The sequence below is a fragment of the Lepidochelys kempii genome, chromosome 6, assembly GCF_965140285.1.
Source record: "Lepidochelys kempii isolate rLepKem1 chromosome 6, rLepKem1.hap1, whole genome shotgun sequence".
NCBI classification, from domain to species: domain Eukaryota; kingdom Metazoa; phylum Chordata; order Testudines; family Cheloniidae; genus Lepidochelys; species Lepidochelys kempii.
In genome coordinates, this window is record NC_136385.1 from 72,117,945 (window position 1) to 72,134,268 (window position 16,324).

The 16,324-nt window shown below is 43.9% G+C and overlaps 1 protein-coding gene across 1 annotated transcript in view; it reads left to right on the plus strand.

The window, feature by feature from the left end:
* LTK (leukocyte receptor tyrosine kinase) overlaps positions 1–16,324 on the plus strand; it is a 167,560-nt gene that overhangs the window by 45,521 nt on the left and 105,715 nt on the right. The window contains exon 2 of the mRNA XM_073348710.1: positions 11,505–11,618. Within this exon, the coding sequence (XP_073204811.1) occupies positions 11,505–11,618 (114 nt within the window). The remainder of the gene's footprint in view (positions 1–11,504; positions 11,619–16,324) is intronic.

The following is a 16,324-nucleotide window of genomic DNA, read 5'->3' on the forward strand; positions in this document are numbered from 1 at the left end:
TCAGATGCGTGGAGTCTCTGTTCAGTCCATGATTTTTAGTGTCTATCAGAGTTGTGAATTTAAGCTCCCAAGCATGTCTTTTGGAAAGTGTTATGCAGGTTTCCTTAGAGGATGAGGTCAGATACAGAGCGATTGCTTTGTGAAAAAGTGTTCACCCACAGGTGATAGGGTATTCTTGTCTGTTATCATTTTCCTGCACGAATTCATTCAAGAGAGTAGTGGGTCTGGTTTCACCCACATAGTTTTTATTGGGACATTCAGTGCACTGGATGAGGTACGCCACATGTTGTGAGAGGCATGTGTAGGACTCATGGATCTTGAAAGGTGAATTCTGGGGGATGTTGTTGATCATTGTAGTAGTGGAGATATGTCTGCAGGTTTTGCATCTGTTGTTCTGGGAGGGTCTGGTGCTACTTTGAGTTGGTGTGTCCTGATCTGTGGGGAGCTTGCTTCTGGTGATGAGCTTGGAGAGGCTGGGGGTTATTTGAAGGCCAGAAGTGGTACTTATATGCCCCTTGCTAACAAAGAATCTGAAGGCCTTCCAATTATTTAAAAATAGAAATAATAATAATCTCTTTCTTCCTTCCTACCTTCCTTCCTAGCCTGTAGGACAAATAACTTGATGGGTGGTATGCATGCGCGCACATACCTTTGTGTGTGAAGACCTTTTTGAGGAAAAGCCAAGTTGAAGAGTTTTGCACATCAGTCCTATGGCCATTCCTATCTCTGGGAGTGCATTCTACAATCTAGGTCCAGTGCTTGTGAAAGCTCTGTCTCCTGTGCTCATGAGCGTCCCCAAATACGTTGACAATTGCATTGTCCCAGTGGAACACAGCTGTTGTGGGAGGTCTCCTCTACTGCTTAGAGCAAAAGAATGGGAATCAGGACTTCTAGGTTCTGTTCCTACCTCTGCCACAGAGGTACTCTGTGACTGTCCTCTGAAACATCTTCAGACGGGGGCAGGACTAAATAGATCAGTGCTCTGATCCAATATGTTCCTTAGTGACGTCACCAAGGCTACCCAGAGGGAATCAGAGTCAGTCCTGGGGTAAGAGTGCAGTAGTCCCTTGCCCTCAGTGTTATGCTTCTTCCACCAGTCACGTTATTCTACCAGTCATGTTATCAAACTGTCCCTCCTAGTATTGAGAGGCCTCACTGGCTGTTCAGTAGAGGAGCTGGTGCAACTGACTTGTGTCCTGGAGAGAGCTGGTAGCACTGTGCTGGGTGGGAACCCTCCTTGGCCAGATGCACACTGATCTAGGATCTCCTCCAAAAGTGAGAAATCCACCGACGTGTTCGTGGACCCCAAATGCCAGTCCTGGGAAGATCTATGGTGAGCCCTTGAAATGAATGGAAGCAGTGTGGCCAATCCTTTAGCTGGCTTTGAAAATCTCAACCCAGATTAAGAAAGCACCATGAGAGACTTTCAAACCTGGTGATCAGTGCATATTTTCAGGGCTATCTCTGCAACAGAAAGGGCTGGGAACATGTTTTTTATTTAAAATAAAAGCCAAGATTGCCTTAACATTTTCAGATCTGTGGAGCAGACAGCCACAGGCTTCACGAGCCTCGTCTATCTGCTCGTCAGATTTTACAGATACACAGGAAACAGGCTTTCATTCTCTGCAGCGAGACACCCTAAATCGCAGGGTAACAGGGTGAGGGGTGAAATTATATCTGAGACCTTATTCAGTGCCATCTGGCTATTACAAAAGATGGAAGGATGAATTCAGGGAGGATTTGTCACTGGTTTCTCATACAGGGAAGCAAGACTGTAAAGAACCAAAGGGTGTTGACTTTGAACATACATCTTTCTCCCCTCAAAAGCCTAAAGCTGCCTTATCAGAGAAGTTCACATCTCCCCTCTCACAGAGCATATGCACCTCTATTAAAGACAAATCAAGCCCTTATCTCCCCTTCTACATCCCTTCCTGGTGCTGACACTGAGCTTCTATTAAAGCCAGAGTCCTCACGCATTCCTTTATCAGCTCCCTGAAGGGCCAGGATTTGTAACCTCTGGTGAATGGAAGTTTTTCTCACAGCTAAGCTAAGGCTACCATTTGATTATACATCAGAGCTCTGTTTAAGCTACTGAAAGGAAGTGGACTGGCTGCTTGATGATTGCACTGATTGGGGAGCTGGGACCAAGGATGCTGGGGGTGCAGCAGCACCCCCTGGCTCAAAGTGGTTTCTATCATATCCAGGGTTTACAGTTTGGGTCAATGACTCTCACCACCCCCACTACACAAATTGTTCCAGCACCCCTGGCGCTAATCAGACTGTTTGACTGAAGAGGGCTTCCTGCAGATCAAATACTAGATACTGTAAATTCTGCAAATCCAGCAGTGGGCCCCAACCAACCCTGATTTGGAAGGTGAGCCCACCCCACCTTGGAGTGTGGGGAGGGAGGTATTTAGTCCCCCAGTTCATCCATCTCAAATTAAAGGGAGACCTATAAATCTGCAAGTCAGAAAATAACACAGCACATTAAATAAAATATAAATTTCTCTTAGAATGTAGTCTCTTGACAGAAAACAAGCCCAGCTTTATACCTGTGCTAACAGAGGGAAGTAATCAAATGTGTCTCTAAGATCCCTATTCATGAGTTAATTAATGTGACTGAATGGATAAGCCATTAGAAGTAATGAATCTCATTACTGGGGGTGCTTCTCCTGGATTTTCATGAAGCTAGAAGACAAAGAGAGAGCCAAAGACAGAGTTGCCTTTCTGTCAGAGACTGAATAGATACCAGAGAGAAACCCTGAATGAGGATGTAGTGTACTGAAGATGAAATGCATTAGGCTCAGTATTCCCAAAAGGCCCAGCCTCAAGACTAAGGAGCTCTTCTGTTTATATTAATTTTCTTCCTTATGTTTTTAAGTTAATGCTGGTGAAAGGTGCCAGATTAACAGCCCCGGAGGGTGACGTTCTCTGCCCCCAGAACAGAGGACAGGCAGCAACAGTGCAAATTTCCTCACGCCACCCAGTAAATGTACTTCCTCTTTAAGTGTAGGGAGGTAGTTCATTCCTAATGAACCTCTGTGGAGACTGCCCCCTGGTCTCAACTGTGTGTATTGGTGATGTGGACACATCTGTCCACAAAGGGAATGGAATTGACACCACCAGCTTTTTTCACATAGGCCATGAACCATTGTCAGGTGGTAACAACTTTCCATCGCTATCAACTTAGGGCAAATTGAAACTGGGATTCTGTTATTTTAAAGGTAATGGGGAACCTCAGATTCATTGAAGAAGAGCAATGTCTGTGTGTATTCTGGTATGTCAAAGTGAATGGTAACATGTTTTGCTCTGTGTGTGTTCAGTGTTTGTATATCTGAATATGTATCTGATACAATGGAAGGCAGGGAGAGGGGACACTGTTTGTAAGATGATCCTGTCAAATGGCTTTGGTTCTGTGGCTGTTGATGATGCTTTCCCTTCAGTAGAGGGAAAGAATATTGCTCAGATGTGCCATCTGACCACATCTGCTGATACCATAGAATCCATCAGTCTGAAAAGACTCCTTGCTGTGTATCAGTATAGGGCAGGAAAATGTTTTTACTAAGGGAATAGTGTAATTAGATTGGGCTCCATCCAATCACGTATTTGTCTTTTTTGTCCATCTCTCCAATGATCCTTGGGTACACTTAGCCATTCTGTGTGGATTCATATTAACAATAATTGCATGTCTGAGGGAAGAGGGAGGACAGTCCAGGTATGGGGGTGAGGAATGGGAGAGGCATTATATAATAAATGTATCAGTGGGTTTTTTTGTCCGAGCTGTCATAGTAGTCGTAGATCTTGTGATCCGGTGAATCGCTAGGTGGCTTTCTGAGTTACTCAACATCTTTCTTTTTTGTTGTACTCTTTCTGTATTGACAATAAAGTAATGCAAAAGATCTTCTGCACTGTATAGTTTTGATACCTTCTGGAAATGTTAGTGTAGGGCAAATCATTACGTGTCTTTGTGGCATGAACAGGCAGTTCAAAACACAGAATCAAACATTAACTTGTCCCAAATCAACCAGTCGGGACAATATGAATTCTAGGATATTAAGGGAATTAGCTAGCAAATTTATTGCACTGCAGGCATTTATTTTGAAAAGTCAAAGACAGTTGAAGACTGGATGAAATGTAGTACCAACTTTCAAACCAGGAAAAACTAGCGATTCTGGCCAGTTCTGTCTTGTCAGTCTAACTTCTATTCCTTGTAAAATATTGTAACAAATACTTTGAGAAATAAAAGCTTGAGGACAGATTCTCCAGTCTGCTAAGTCCACTTGGTGCTCTAAGTGGTGCAAAGTGGATTTAAAATAGCTAGAGATGACTAGTGGAGCATTGCCCTCATGCAGGGGGACATTCCATTAGTGTCAAGCTGGCAGAGATGCATAGCTGCCTACTATGTCAGCCACTGCCCTCTCTCTGGAGCAAGAGGCGGGAAGGGGCAAGAACAGAGTGTGGCAGAACAGAGCTTCACTGTGCCCAATACCCCAAAGATCCCTGAACAGCCTTATGCCAGTGGTATAAGTGAGCAGTGCTCCCTTGTGGCTCTAACAGAGCTCAAGAACAATTGAAAACGTTGCCTTTTTCATCTGCAGTGTGACAGAACCATGAACACTAAATGGCAGGGGATTATAAAAAATAAATCTCGCCAGGCTAACTTGATTGTTCAGATATATATACGTAAAACTACAAAATTAGCAGCCATGGGGCATGCTGAAAACAGAATGTACTCTGATTTCAGTAGAGTATTCAACATGGTATTTCCAAAGTCTAATTGGAAAATTTGTTCAACTTGATTTGGGTAGGAACACGTTCATGTGGACTGAAAACTGAATCAAAGATCCTAGATAAAGTATAACATAAACAGCAATGTGTCCAGTTGGGGAGGCATCCAGTGAAGAATCAGAGAGATCATTGTTAGGTCTTATTCAACATCTTCATTAATTATCCCAACAAGGGAGTCAACAGTTCATTATTGACATTTACAGAGAAGAAGGAGTTTCAAACATCAGGGAGGACAGAGCAGTAACACGTAATGACTGGAGAGATTAGAAGCATGGCAGAAAGTAACAAACTAGATTAGTCCTTGCAAAATGCAAGTTAATATAGCTTGGGGGAAAATAATGTGAAATAGTACACTTTATGAGAGAAAGAGAATCCTAGCAATCAGTAACAGTAAAAAAGACTGATGGGTGACAGTAGGCATCAAATTAGACATGAGTTTACAAGGTCACATAGATGTGAAAAAGATCAATGCCATTTCAGATGGCATAAGCAAAATTAACACCAACAACACATCATACAAAACAAGTACACCATTTCTGATCACCCCATTACCAGAAACCTAAAATCGGGATTTTTGCCATCACATAAACCAGTGTTGCAACTTGTGAGATGGAAGGAAGAAAATTTGGATACTCATTATTTTGAGGGGGACAAATTGATACAGGTTCCTTGGTGTTGTGGTGAAATACAGCACAAGAAACAGCAACATCTCAATCGTGGAGGTCCCTGTGACAGAGTGCTAGGTATGAAAGCCTGAGTCAACACTCTGTTCACAGCAGCTCCAATCAGGCAAGGCAGATTGGAGCTGACTAAGCAGAGCTGTGCCTAATTTTTGGGTGGGGAAGGGCAGAAAGGCTAATTAAGCCATTAGCCAGAGCCCACAAATAGGCACAGGAAGGAAGTGAAAAGGGGGGGAGTGATTGCTTGTTCCTGGTTGTTAAAGGTGCTATGTATGCTGTGAAGGTGGTGGAATTCCTTAATATGTAAGCAGAGTCAGAATGAGCTCTACCCCCAGAACTCATCTGGGGGTGAGTTGTGGAAAAGGACTTCAGGGGCTGATCTCGTTTGCATGGGCACACCCACCCTGCCTAGCACGATGGGACTGCTCGCCCGAATGGTCACCTCAGCTGCTGTGGGATCCCCAGTCTCTTTGTTATTGGGGCATGAGTAATAAAGTGTTGTTATCCTGGTTATGTGACTCAAGGACAGTAGAACTGTACTTGGCATTTTATGAAGGAGGGCCTCGCCCTCAACTAAGTAGCACTCGCTAGGCAAGGGACATGGGTTCCAAAGCCCTGTGAACTGAGAGAGAGGATGTGTATGTATAGGTCTCCTTCTGAGGGCTCTAAATACCACTTTGACCTCTTTGCTCTCTCCCCACTGTGTAATAACAGAGCTAATTTTGACTCTGTGCTGCAGAGCTGAAATCACTAGTACCTAGGTCTAAGCATTAGACCTACTTTGGGCTAGTGGTTCTGAGTGTGCTAGCATTGGGGCCCCCCTACTAACAGCTGAAATCACTGACTGCTGTGTTAAAGGGGGGACCTGAAGACATATCGCTGCAGCTGGCAGTGAAGACTGCAGCAGAACACCATGGAGAGGCATGACAACTGACCTGAGCAGCGGAGCATGTAAGATGCTCTCCATACCTTCCACCCAGGCTGGGAGGTAAACTCTGCAGATGAACTTCTGAACTCTGGGGCTGCGCTGACCAAGGAGAGCAACTGTGGGAGGGGTGACTTTTGGGTTGCTGGACTTAAGACCCTGAGAGGAAAAGGACACTGCCAAACTTACTTGGGGGTGGGTCTTTTGCTCATGGTTTGTGTTATAAATCCTGTTTGTGGTGTTTCCCCAACAAAATGCCACATTGTTTCCCTCCTTTATTAAAAGGCTTTTGCTACACTCAGACTCTGTGCTTGCGAGAGGGGAAGTATTGCCTCTTAGAGGCGCCCAGGAGGGTGGTATGTATTTGTCCCAGGTCACTGGGGGGGGGCTTGAGCCGGTTTTGCATTGCGTTATTGAAATGGAACCCCTAGATACTGAACCCAGCCCTTGTTGCTGCCAACTCTGACGGGCAGAAGGGTTACAATAAATAAACCGCACAAGGTTTTGGACCAGCAAGGGTTTCCGTGTGGTTTGTCAACTGAGACAGAAACAGGAGCAAGGAGGCCCTGTTACAGTCCCTAAAGGCTTTTGCTTTAAGAAAATGGAGGAAATTGAGTTGTTTCTTAGTAGCGAATAATCCTGGATACTGTGCTTTATTATAGCAGAGATGATGAATTTGTGTCAGTGCTGAAAGTTCCTTTGTATTTATGCTGATAGTGGAGTATTATTACATTTACTCTATTGTTTGTTTCTTCTTATAGGTTCTTTAGAGGGAGATTTTACTTCTATAAAGAATTTTCATAAATTTCCTCTCTTCTCACCTTCCTGCCCTGTTTCATTTCACTTAAATTGGTGCCTGTGGTGTTCCCTGCAGGCTGTGAGGCAAACCCACAGCCAGATCAGTGCTGTTCACTCAGCTGCCATGACCCACCCTTGCAAAAGAGCCTGCAGTGACTCAGCCCTCAGGCATGTGGCAGCAGCCTATCCCTGAGCAGAGCTTGGGTCAGATGACCCCAGGCTCAGGTATTTCCCCAACCCCTCCAGAGTTGCAAATTAGTCTGCGCAACAGCACTACCCAGCCAGGAACCCACACTGCAAGGCACCAGGCAACAGTCTCTCTAGACTGCCAGCCGGTTGTTCCTCCTATTCCAGCCTTGCCCGTACCCTGTTCTGACCTTGCTTCAGACCTGCATCTGCCTCCTGACCCCTAGACCCCATGGACTCTGATCACCCAGCTTTGACCCTTGGCCTGCATCTGGACTTCAGCTATGGTACTAATTTGGCTTATCTGTGGACTCTGACCACCTGGCTTCAACTTCCTCTCTGACCACCAGGCCTGACTGCTTGGAACCAGCAGCTGACAGTTTGCACAGACTCCACTGTATCAGACCCTACTGGCCTCGATTGAGCACCTGGGTGCTGCAGTCCCAGAGACGACGTCCCTACTCCAGAGCCTCCAGAATCAAATTGCCCAGCTGCAGTTATAGAATGCTTCTCTCCGAGTGCAGGTCCAGACATCTCCAGGACCCTTGAGCCCACCCATGGTGGCAGCCCTGGAGCATGGTCTGAAAATCCCCTTGCCAGAGTGGTTTGATGACAATCACCACAAGTTTTGAGGGTTCGTTAACCAATGCCGCTTGCTGTTGCCGATGCTGCGGCCATCCTTGCACCCAGATGATCAAGCAGAGATGGGATCTTTCAACTCAAGGTTCAAATCCCATTACCATCTGAAACTCATGTATTTGATCGTGAAATGACATGGTGGCCTCAGTATAGTTCCTAGTTTGTATTGACAGTCTCTACAGAGAAGCCAAGGACTGAATGGGTGTTTTGGCTAGGTACTAGCCTTTTCTCTTTCCAGGGAAGTGGATCTTAGCCTCCCTCTACTGTGTACACAAGTAACTCCTGAGAGTCAGAGTTACAACCTGAGAGAAATGTCTGCACTGGCAGGTTGCTGCTGTCTATCTACAGTGTGGTATTAGAGTTGTGTGCCGTTTTGCTGCCCTCTGCTTATGTCCTAACTCTGTGGCCACAGAAAGATCCTTTTTACCAACCATCCAAAAGGAAATCCCCGTTTCCACACTACCTGGCAAATTTAGGGAAGTTTTCAGTTATCACTAGAGGATCAAAGACCAAAAAACTACTTATCAAAGGGTCAGATTTTTCAAACGTGCTTTAGAGATTTAGGCACCCAATTCCCATTGACTTTCAAAGGGAGATGCACGCCTAACTCCCTTAGGTACTTACAAGAATTTCACCCATGGCCCGTAGAATCAGGTAGAGCATCTAGTACAGCAAGTTAGGTATAACATGTCCTTTGTCCATCAGCTCTTAAACATCGCAGAAGAATAACTTCTCTGAAGAAAGAAAGTTATCGTTGTTGATATCTTGCAAGCAATCCACTGGTGCCAGTGAATAGTTGACTCTCCAGAGTGAATCAAAAAATAAAAAATGGTGCTGACATTGGAGTCCTTTTTTCAACATAAAGACTTCAAAATGGGCTAGACAAAGGCAGAAGCAATCCTCATCAGCTGTAATGTTTTGTTTTATTAGAAGCAAGCTTTCCAAACAGATCCCCTCTGCTGCCTACATGTGCCCCAGCACAGGTGGAGCCCTGCCAACCAGATCTGCAGGTTCCCTCTCCAGCTCTGGGCCTGTGCCACACCCAAAGGAAGTTGTATTTCACTTGCATTGATTGACTCGGGGGTGTCTGGCAAATTTAGAGACTTGGCTTTTGCTTGAGTCAGTCAGTTGCCCATTCAGAGGAAGCTTGTGCCAGATCAGGCAGAGACCACTCACAGCAGTATGCTGACCTCCTGGGACAGTCTCCTATGAGAAAGCCCCTTTCCAGGTCGGGACTAGAGACCACCAGGAAACTATGCAATTCTACCTGATCCTTTTGCTGCACTTTCGGATAAGATTGGACCTCCCCTGGTTCACCCTCCACAATTCAAACATATCGTGGTTGATGTGGGAGGTATGGTTCAACTCTGGGTTTTGATGGCTGCAATGCCTAGGAAGACCCAGCAGGGAGAAGATGAAACCCCAGCCCTGGAAAGGCATCCTTCCTCCTCAATACTACCTCAGCTTCAGACAATACTTGGCTGGAATTGATGAACCAGTATAGTGGCTTGCAGATGTCTTTGATAAAAGGAAGGCCAATGTCCTACCCCCACACCAACCTACAACTGCCCTGTAGACCTCCAGCCATGGACAAATATCCCTTTTGGGCACATTTACCTTTTATTGGAACCTGAGCTCAAGGCCCTGTGAGATTACCAGGATGAAAATCTGGCTAAGAACTTCATCCAGCCTGCCAAATCCCCTGCAGGAGCCTCCATCCTGTCTGTTAAACAGAAAGATGGGACACTGCTCCTCTGTGTTGAGTATCATGCCCTGAATAATACTACCATGAAGAACAAGTATCCTCTTCCACTGATCAATGAGCTCCTAGAATGGGTTGGCATAGCAAAGGTTTTCACCAATCTTGACCTGCAGGATGCGTACAACTTGATCTACATCTGGGAGGATGACAAGTGGAAGACATCCTTCTGTTCCATTCATGGCCACTAGGAGTACCTGGTTAAGCCCTTCGGCTTCTCTGACTCCCCAACCACATTCCAGTGTTTGGGGAATGTTCTCTTCTTTGTGATCTAGACATTCCTCCTGATAATTCTTTATCACGTATCACAGGCTCAGATCATAAAGCATCAAGGTCCTTGTATATTTTGGTCGTAGCATGAAAATCATGAGATCTTTGGCTGTGGTTTGTGGAGACCAAGGCTCTACCTCCTTTATGACAAGGGTTGGCTGCAGTATGAGAGCTCCTCTATTCGAAACTGTCACAGTATGGACTGCAAAGCATTCCCTGGTGGATGATGGAGACTAAGGGTCATCTCTAGTATGACAAGAATTTGATCCAGTAGGACAACACCTCTGCTCAAAACAGGTCACTTTTACCATGGTGTTTTTGTTATTTCCTCTAAAACATGGGAAATGAGGGTTATTCAGGGTACAGAATAATTCTTATGTCCTTCGACATGTTCTAAGACTTGGTCTTTTCGCCACAATTACCAAAGCCCACTCCCATAAATCTCCCTAAAATTTGATGTGAATAAAAAATGCAGTCCAAGCAAGGAGCAAAAGGAAGAGTCATCACTGTGGTGGCTATAGATAACAAAGACATCCCTCAAATAGACATAGTACAAGGGAATTACTAATATGAATCAATATAACACTGTTTTCACTGGAGAATGGAGAGCACCTACAACTAGGACATCAGTTAAAATTGGCATCTGGCAAATACAAGAACATTGTTTGGTTTTGGCTCCTTTGAAAATCTCAGCCTTTGTGAAAGGCAATAAAGAGAGACTCTGGATTTGTATAGTGGTGTAAAGGTTTTATCAGCATGGCACCGTTAATGCATGGTGAACCCATGAGGTAAGTTATGCAGGTCCCAAATGAATGCTCATAAAGCATTTATACCATCCTGTCATGTATTCTGTATGTCACATGTCACAGTAAAACTATTTTACAAATGTTTTGGAATAGTAGGTCTCAGACTGTGAACTGCAAAGCATTCACTCATGACTGGTGACTCAAGGGTTGCTGGTGGGTAGATGATGTTGCCTCCACCTTCTCATTTCCAGCCACTTCTAAAATTATATATTCCTCCTGTGTATAGAAACACACCCAAAACATCACTAGGCAAATAGATGGATACACTATAAGGAGGGTATCATTGGATGAGTATATTGCTGTTGCATGGGCACTTTGGGGGTATATTGTTATAGCAAGTGCATCTTTGGAGGGTATGTTGCAATAACAAGGGCATAGCTGGGCAGAATATATCTGTACTAAAGAGGACATCATTAGGTGAGTTATGTTGCTATAGTGTGTGCATCTCTGGGAGCCATACTGCTATAATGAAGACCTCATTGGAGGAGCACTGTATTGCAACTGTAGGATGAGGGCAGATTTTGGTGCGATATACTGCACTAAAATGGGTTATGCTGGGTGGATGTTCCTATTGTAATGGAATTGAGAATTTTAAGCCTGGATCAATATATATAAACATTAAACGTTCCCCATTCTTTATTGTTTTGTTACAGTTGCTGTGTCCTGCTCTGGATTATATGAGAGAAACCCTTCTTTACTGAGTCCCCCTCCCAGACTGTCTCAAGGCAAAAATGTGATGGTGTCATCTGATCAGTCTTCCAGTCCAGGTACTACAACTCCTGTCCCTTTAGTCCTTCCTATCTCATAAGCAGGACCCACACCGATCAGAGGGGATGAGCTGCCCTCCTTGATAATCAGAAGCCTCCCATCTCCATGTGTGTGTCTGGTTACCAGAAAGCCAAGCTGCTGGCTTTCATAGGATGAATGGAACGGACTCAAACAAGCTAGTGTAGCCTTAAGGCACTGTCTCTATTTCTGTGGTGGGAAGCCCAGAACAAAAAGTCTTCTCCATCAAGACACTATGAAAACAATCACTAGAATATGTAGAGTTCCTGAAGCAAATGCTAATTAATGGAACTGTTTCCTCAGCAAATAGAAAATAAATTCCATGGCAGTAATACAGAGTGAAGTTATTTTCAAAGGAAATTCTTTCTCCCATCTGTCTGCAAAAACTGAACAGGACTGAGCGAGTAGCTGCAAGGAAGGTAGGATGAATTGGGCTTCCTGTGGTACCAGGAGTAGTTGGATGAGTGCCCACATTTGTGAAGGGCTGAGAGAATGAGCCAAGCACTGCTAGAAAGGTAGATAACTGTACAAAGCTGTGGTACTCTTGGAGGATTCTGTACATGTGTGGAGCGTGTGCACAGTTCAATACCCACAAGGCTTCAGGAACGCTGTCCTTTCTTGTCTGCACTCCCACCATAGCTCTGCTTAAGGAAAGAGCAAAGGGGGAAGGCTACTACATGAGGCAATTTCTGATAGGGGACCCTTTCCGTTAGAGCAGGATAAGTGTATTGTTACTGTTCACATACCAGAGAAGTTATTCTCTTATGCAATAGTGTGAGTGCCCTGAAGGGCCAGCTAGGAGTTGGCCTCCTGCAGTGAGAACATCCTCATGGCACTACCCTGTCAATGTCACCTAGGAATCTTACAGTGTGGAATTCCTCCCTGAAGTGGTGTCTGTGCTGGCTGGAATCCTATGGAGTACGTGTCTTCATTGCAGTTCCATGGCAACTAAAATTTCCTCTTGTGGTGATTGGGGCAATTTTTCCATATTTTTGCCTTCTATTTTAAATTGTTTCCCTTCATTCTTTTTGTATGTATTCCTTGTGCATTCAGCAGTTTTTGAAACTGTTCCAGGATGTGAAATACCTAGAAGAAGGTGAACAATTAGCTGTCATTACCTCCCCATTGTAATAAAACCCAACCCAATGTCCTGGAAAGCAAGTGGGAGGAGGACAGTGGAGAGGCCCTTTTATCAGGATCTTAGGGATAATGGTAGCATGACAAATGGGAATGAGGATATGGAGGTAGATATTACCATATCTGAGGTAGAAGAGAAACTCAAACAGCTTAATGGGACTAAATCAGGGGGCTAGATAATATTCATCCAAGAATTTTAAAGGAATTGGCACATGAAATTGCAAGCCCATTAGCAAGAATTTTTAATGAATCTGTAAACTCAGGGGTTGTACCATATGATTGGAGAATTGCTAACATAGTTTCTATTTTTAAGAAAGGGGAAAAAAGTGATCCGGTTAACTATAGGCCTGTTAGTTTGACATCTGTAGTATGCAAGGTCTTGGAAAAAATTTTGAAGGAGAAGGTAGTTAAGGACATTGAAATCAATGGTAAATGGGACAAAATACAACATGGTTTTACAAAAGGTAGATCATGCCAAACCAACCTGATCTCCTTCTTTGAGAAAGTAACTGATTTTTTAGACAAAGGAAACGCAGTGAATCTAATTTACCTAGATTTCAGTAAGGCGTTTGATACCGTGCCACATGGGGAATTATTAGTTAAATTGGATAAGATGGGGATCAATAGGAAAATTGAAAGGTGGATAAGGAATTGGTTAAAGGGGAGACTACAACGGGTCCTACTGAAAGGTGAACTGTCAGGCTGGAGGGAGGTTACCAATGGAGTTCCTCAAGGATCGTTTTTGGGACCAATCTTATTTAATCTTTTTATTACTGACCTCGGCACAAAAAGTGGGAGTGTGCTAATAAAATTTGCGGATGATACAAAGCTGGGAGGTATTGCCAATTTAGAGAAGGATAGGGATATCCTACAGGAGGATCTGGATGACCTTGTAAACTGGAGTAATAGTAATAGGATGAAATTTAATAGTGAGAAGTGTAAGGTCATGCATTTAGGGATTAATAACAAGAATTTTAGTTATAAGCTGGGGACACATCAATTAGAAGTAACGGAGGAGGAGAAGGATCTTGGAGTATTGGTTGATCATAGGATGACTATGAGCTGCCAATGTGATATGGCCGTGAAAAAAGCTAATGCGGTCTTGGGATGCATCAGGAGGGGTATTTCCAGTAGGGATAAGGAGGTTTTAGTGCCATTATACAAGGCACTGCTGAGACCTCACCTGGAATACTGTGTGCAGTTCTGCTCTTCCATGTTTAAGAAGGATGAATTCAAACGGGAACAGGTACAGAGAAGGGCTACTAGGATGATCTGAGGAATGGAAAACCTGTCTTATGAAAGGAGACTCAAAGAGCTTGGCTTGTTTAGCCTAACTAAAAGAAGGTTGAGGGGAGATATGATTGCTCTCTATAAATATATCGGAGGGATAAATACAGGAGAGAGAGAGGAATTATTTAAGCTCAGTACCAATGTGGACACAAGAACAAATGGTTATAAACTGGCCACCAGGAAATTTAGACTAGAAATTAGACGCAGGTTTCTAACCATCAGAGGAGTGAAGTTTTGGAACAGCCTTCCAAGGGAAGCAGTGGGGGCAAAAGATCTATCTGGCTTTAAGATTAAACTCAATAAGTTTATGGAGGAGATAGTATGATGGGATAACACGGTTTTGGTCATTAAATATTCACGGTAAATAGGCCCAATGGCCTGTGATGGGATATTAGATGGGGTGGGATCTGAGTTACCCAGGAAAGAATTTTCTGTAGTATCTGGCTGATGAATCTTGCCCATATGCTCAGGGTTTAGCTGATCGCCATATTTGGGGTTGGGAAGGAATTTTCCTCCAGGGCAGATTGGAAGAGGCCCTGGAGGTTTTTCATCTTCCTCTGTAGCATGGGGCACAGGTCACTTGCTGGAGGATTCTCTGCTCCTTGAAGTCTTTAAATCACGATTTGAGGACTTCAATAGCACAGACATAGGTGAGAGGTTTTTTGCAGGAGTGGTGGGTGAAATTCTGTGGCCTGCATTATGCAGGAAGTCAGACTCGATGATCATAATGGTCCCTTCTGACCTAAATATCTATGAATCATGAGATCCCTCACAGAGGAGGAGCAGTTTTTGGCAATGAGGGAAAAAACTGGATTTGTTCAGCCTTAAAGGGAACCATATTTTTATTTCAATAGCATTACAATAATTCCTCTTTAGTTCATGCTCCCTCCTTTCCCACCCCACAGTTTCTCAGACATAAACAGAAATATTGAATTAATGCATCCATTCAACAAAATTTGCATCATGCACTATCCAGTTGGTCGTCCAAAAAGAGTTCTCCTCTTGATTTCAATTGGGTGTCATAATTAATAAAACACTCAGCAACTGTACATATCAAAAAGAGCTCTGTATTTTTTTTTCAAATCAGTAAACTTGGTCCCAGCTTGCATAACTCATTTATCATATGAATTTCTTTCAGGGAAGAGAGTTTGCTTACTTCACCTGAACACGAGTTTCCATAACAAATAGTGGGATATGGTTAGCAAATATAAACAAAGCCACCAAATCCTATAAATTAATCAATTTTATCTACCTCTTTTATTGGCTGGGAAGGAAAAAAAGAGAGATTATTATTTCTATTTTGAATCCTTGGGAGTTGCACAAATACAACAGAGATGGGGCCATGTAAGCACGTGGATAGATGATTGATTGTCTGGCAAGCAATGCTCATACTTCATATTATCTCTTTGCACGCTTCACCAACCTACCTGCATAACTGGTGTAGTCAGGGAGGCAGGCATATGCTATGTAGTCATAGAATCATGGAAATGTAGGGCTAGAAGGGACCGTCCATTGACTCAATGGGAGCAGGACTGCCCTTAGTCCCCAAGAAGAAAATGAGCCTTTGACAAGGTGGAAGAAAACCAGTTCATAAAAACCAAGTCCTAAACTTGTGAAATGTTAGTGTCTAAAACACAAAGTTCAGAATTTATAATCCCCACGTACAGGGCTCTGGCTCCCCATCCCCTGGTCTGTGGAAAAAGAAGATCCACATAGATGAAATAGTCTCTGCTCTTGTCCCAGGAATGGTTCCCCAAATCCCATCCCAACTATAAGGTACTAGTCAAAGAGTTGCATCCCAGCCTCCACTGTCATGTGCCACCTGAGGAGCAGATGCACATTTAACCTGGGACAGATATTCCCTCATACTCAGACTATTTGATGTGCACCCAACACTTCCTTGCTCTGTAAATGGCCCTAGCCATCCCCTTCCAATTGCCGACCATTTCCCTTCATGCCACAGCTCAGACTGCCCTTCCCCAATAAGCCCTTGATATCTCTTTCCAGATGTCAACCCCTCACAATTTTCCATTCTGTTGTAAAGCTTGTTACTCCTCTCCCAGACATCAGAACCCTCCCAACCTAGAAGTGATGGGACTCCATCCAGCTTTGTACACCTGGAGCAAGTGGGGAAATCATCTGCTTGTCACTGTGAAAGTAGTTGTTGTATTTACTTTATTAGTGGAGCAGTTTGCTATGTGGCTGTATATTCAAGGAGTTAGAAATACATTGCTCTAATATCTGTAACTACAAGTTCAAG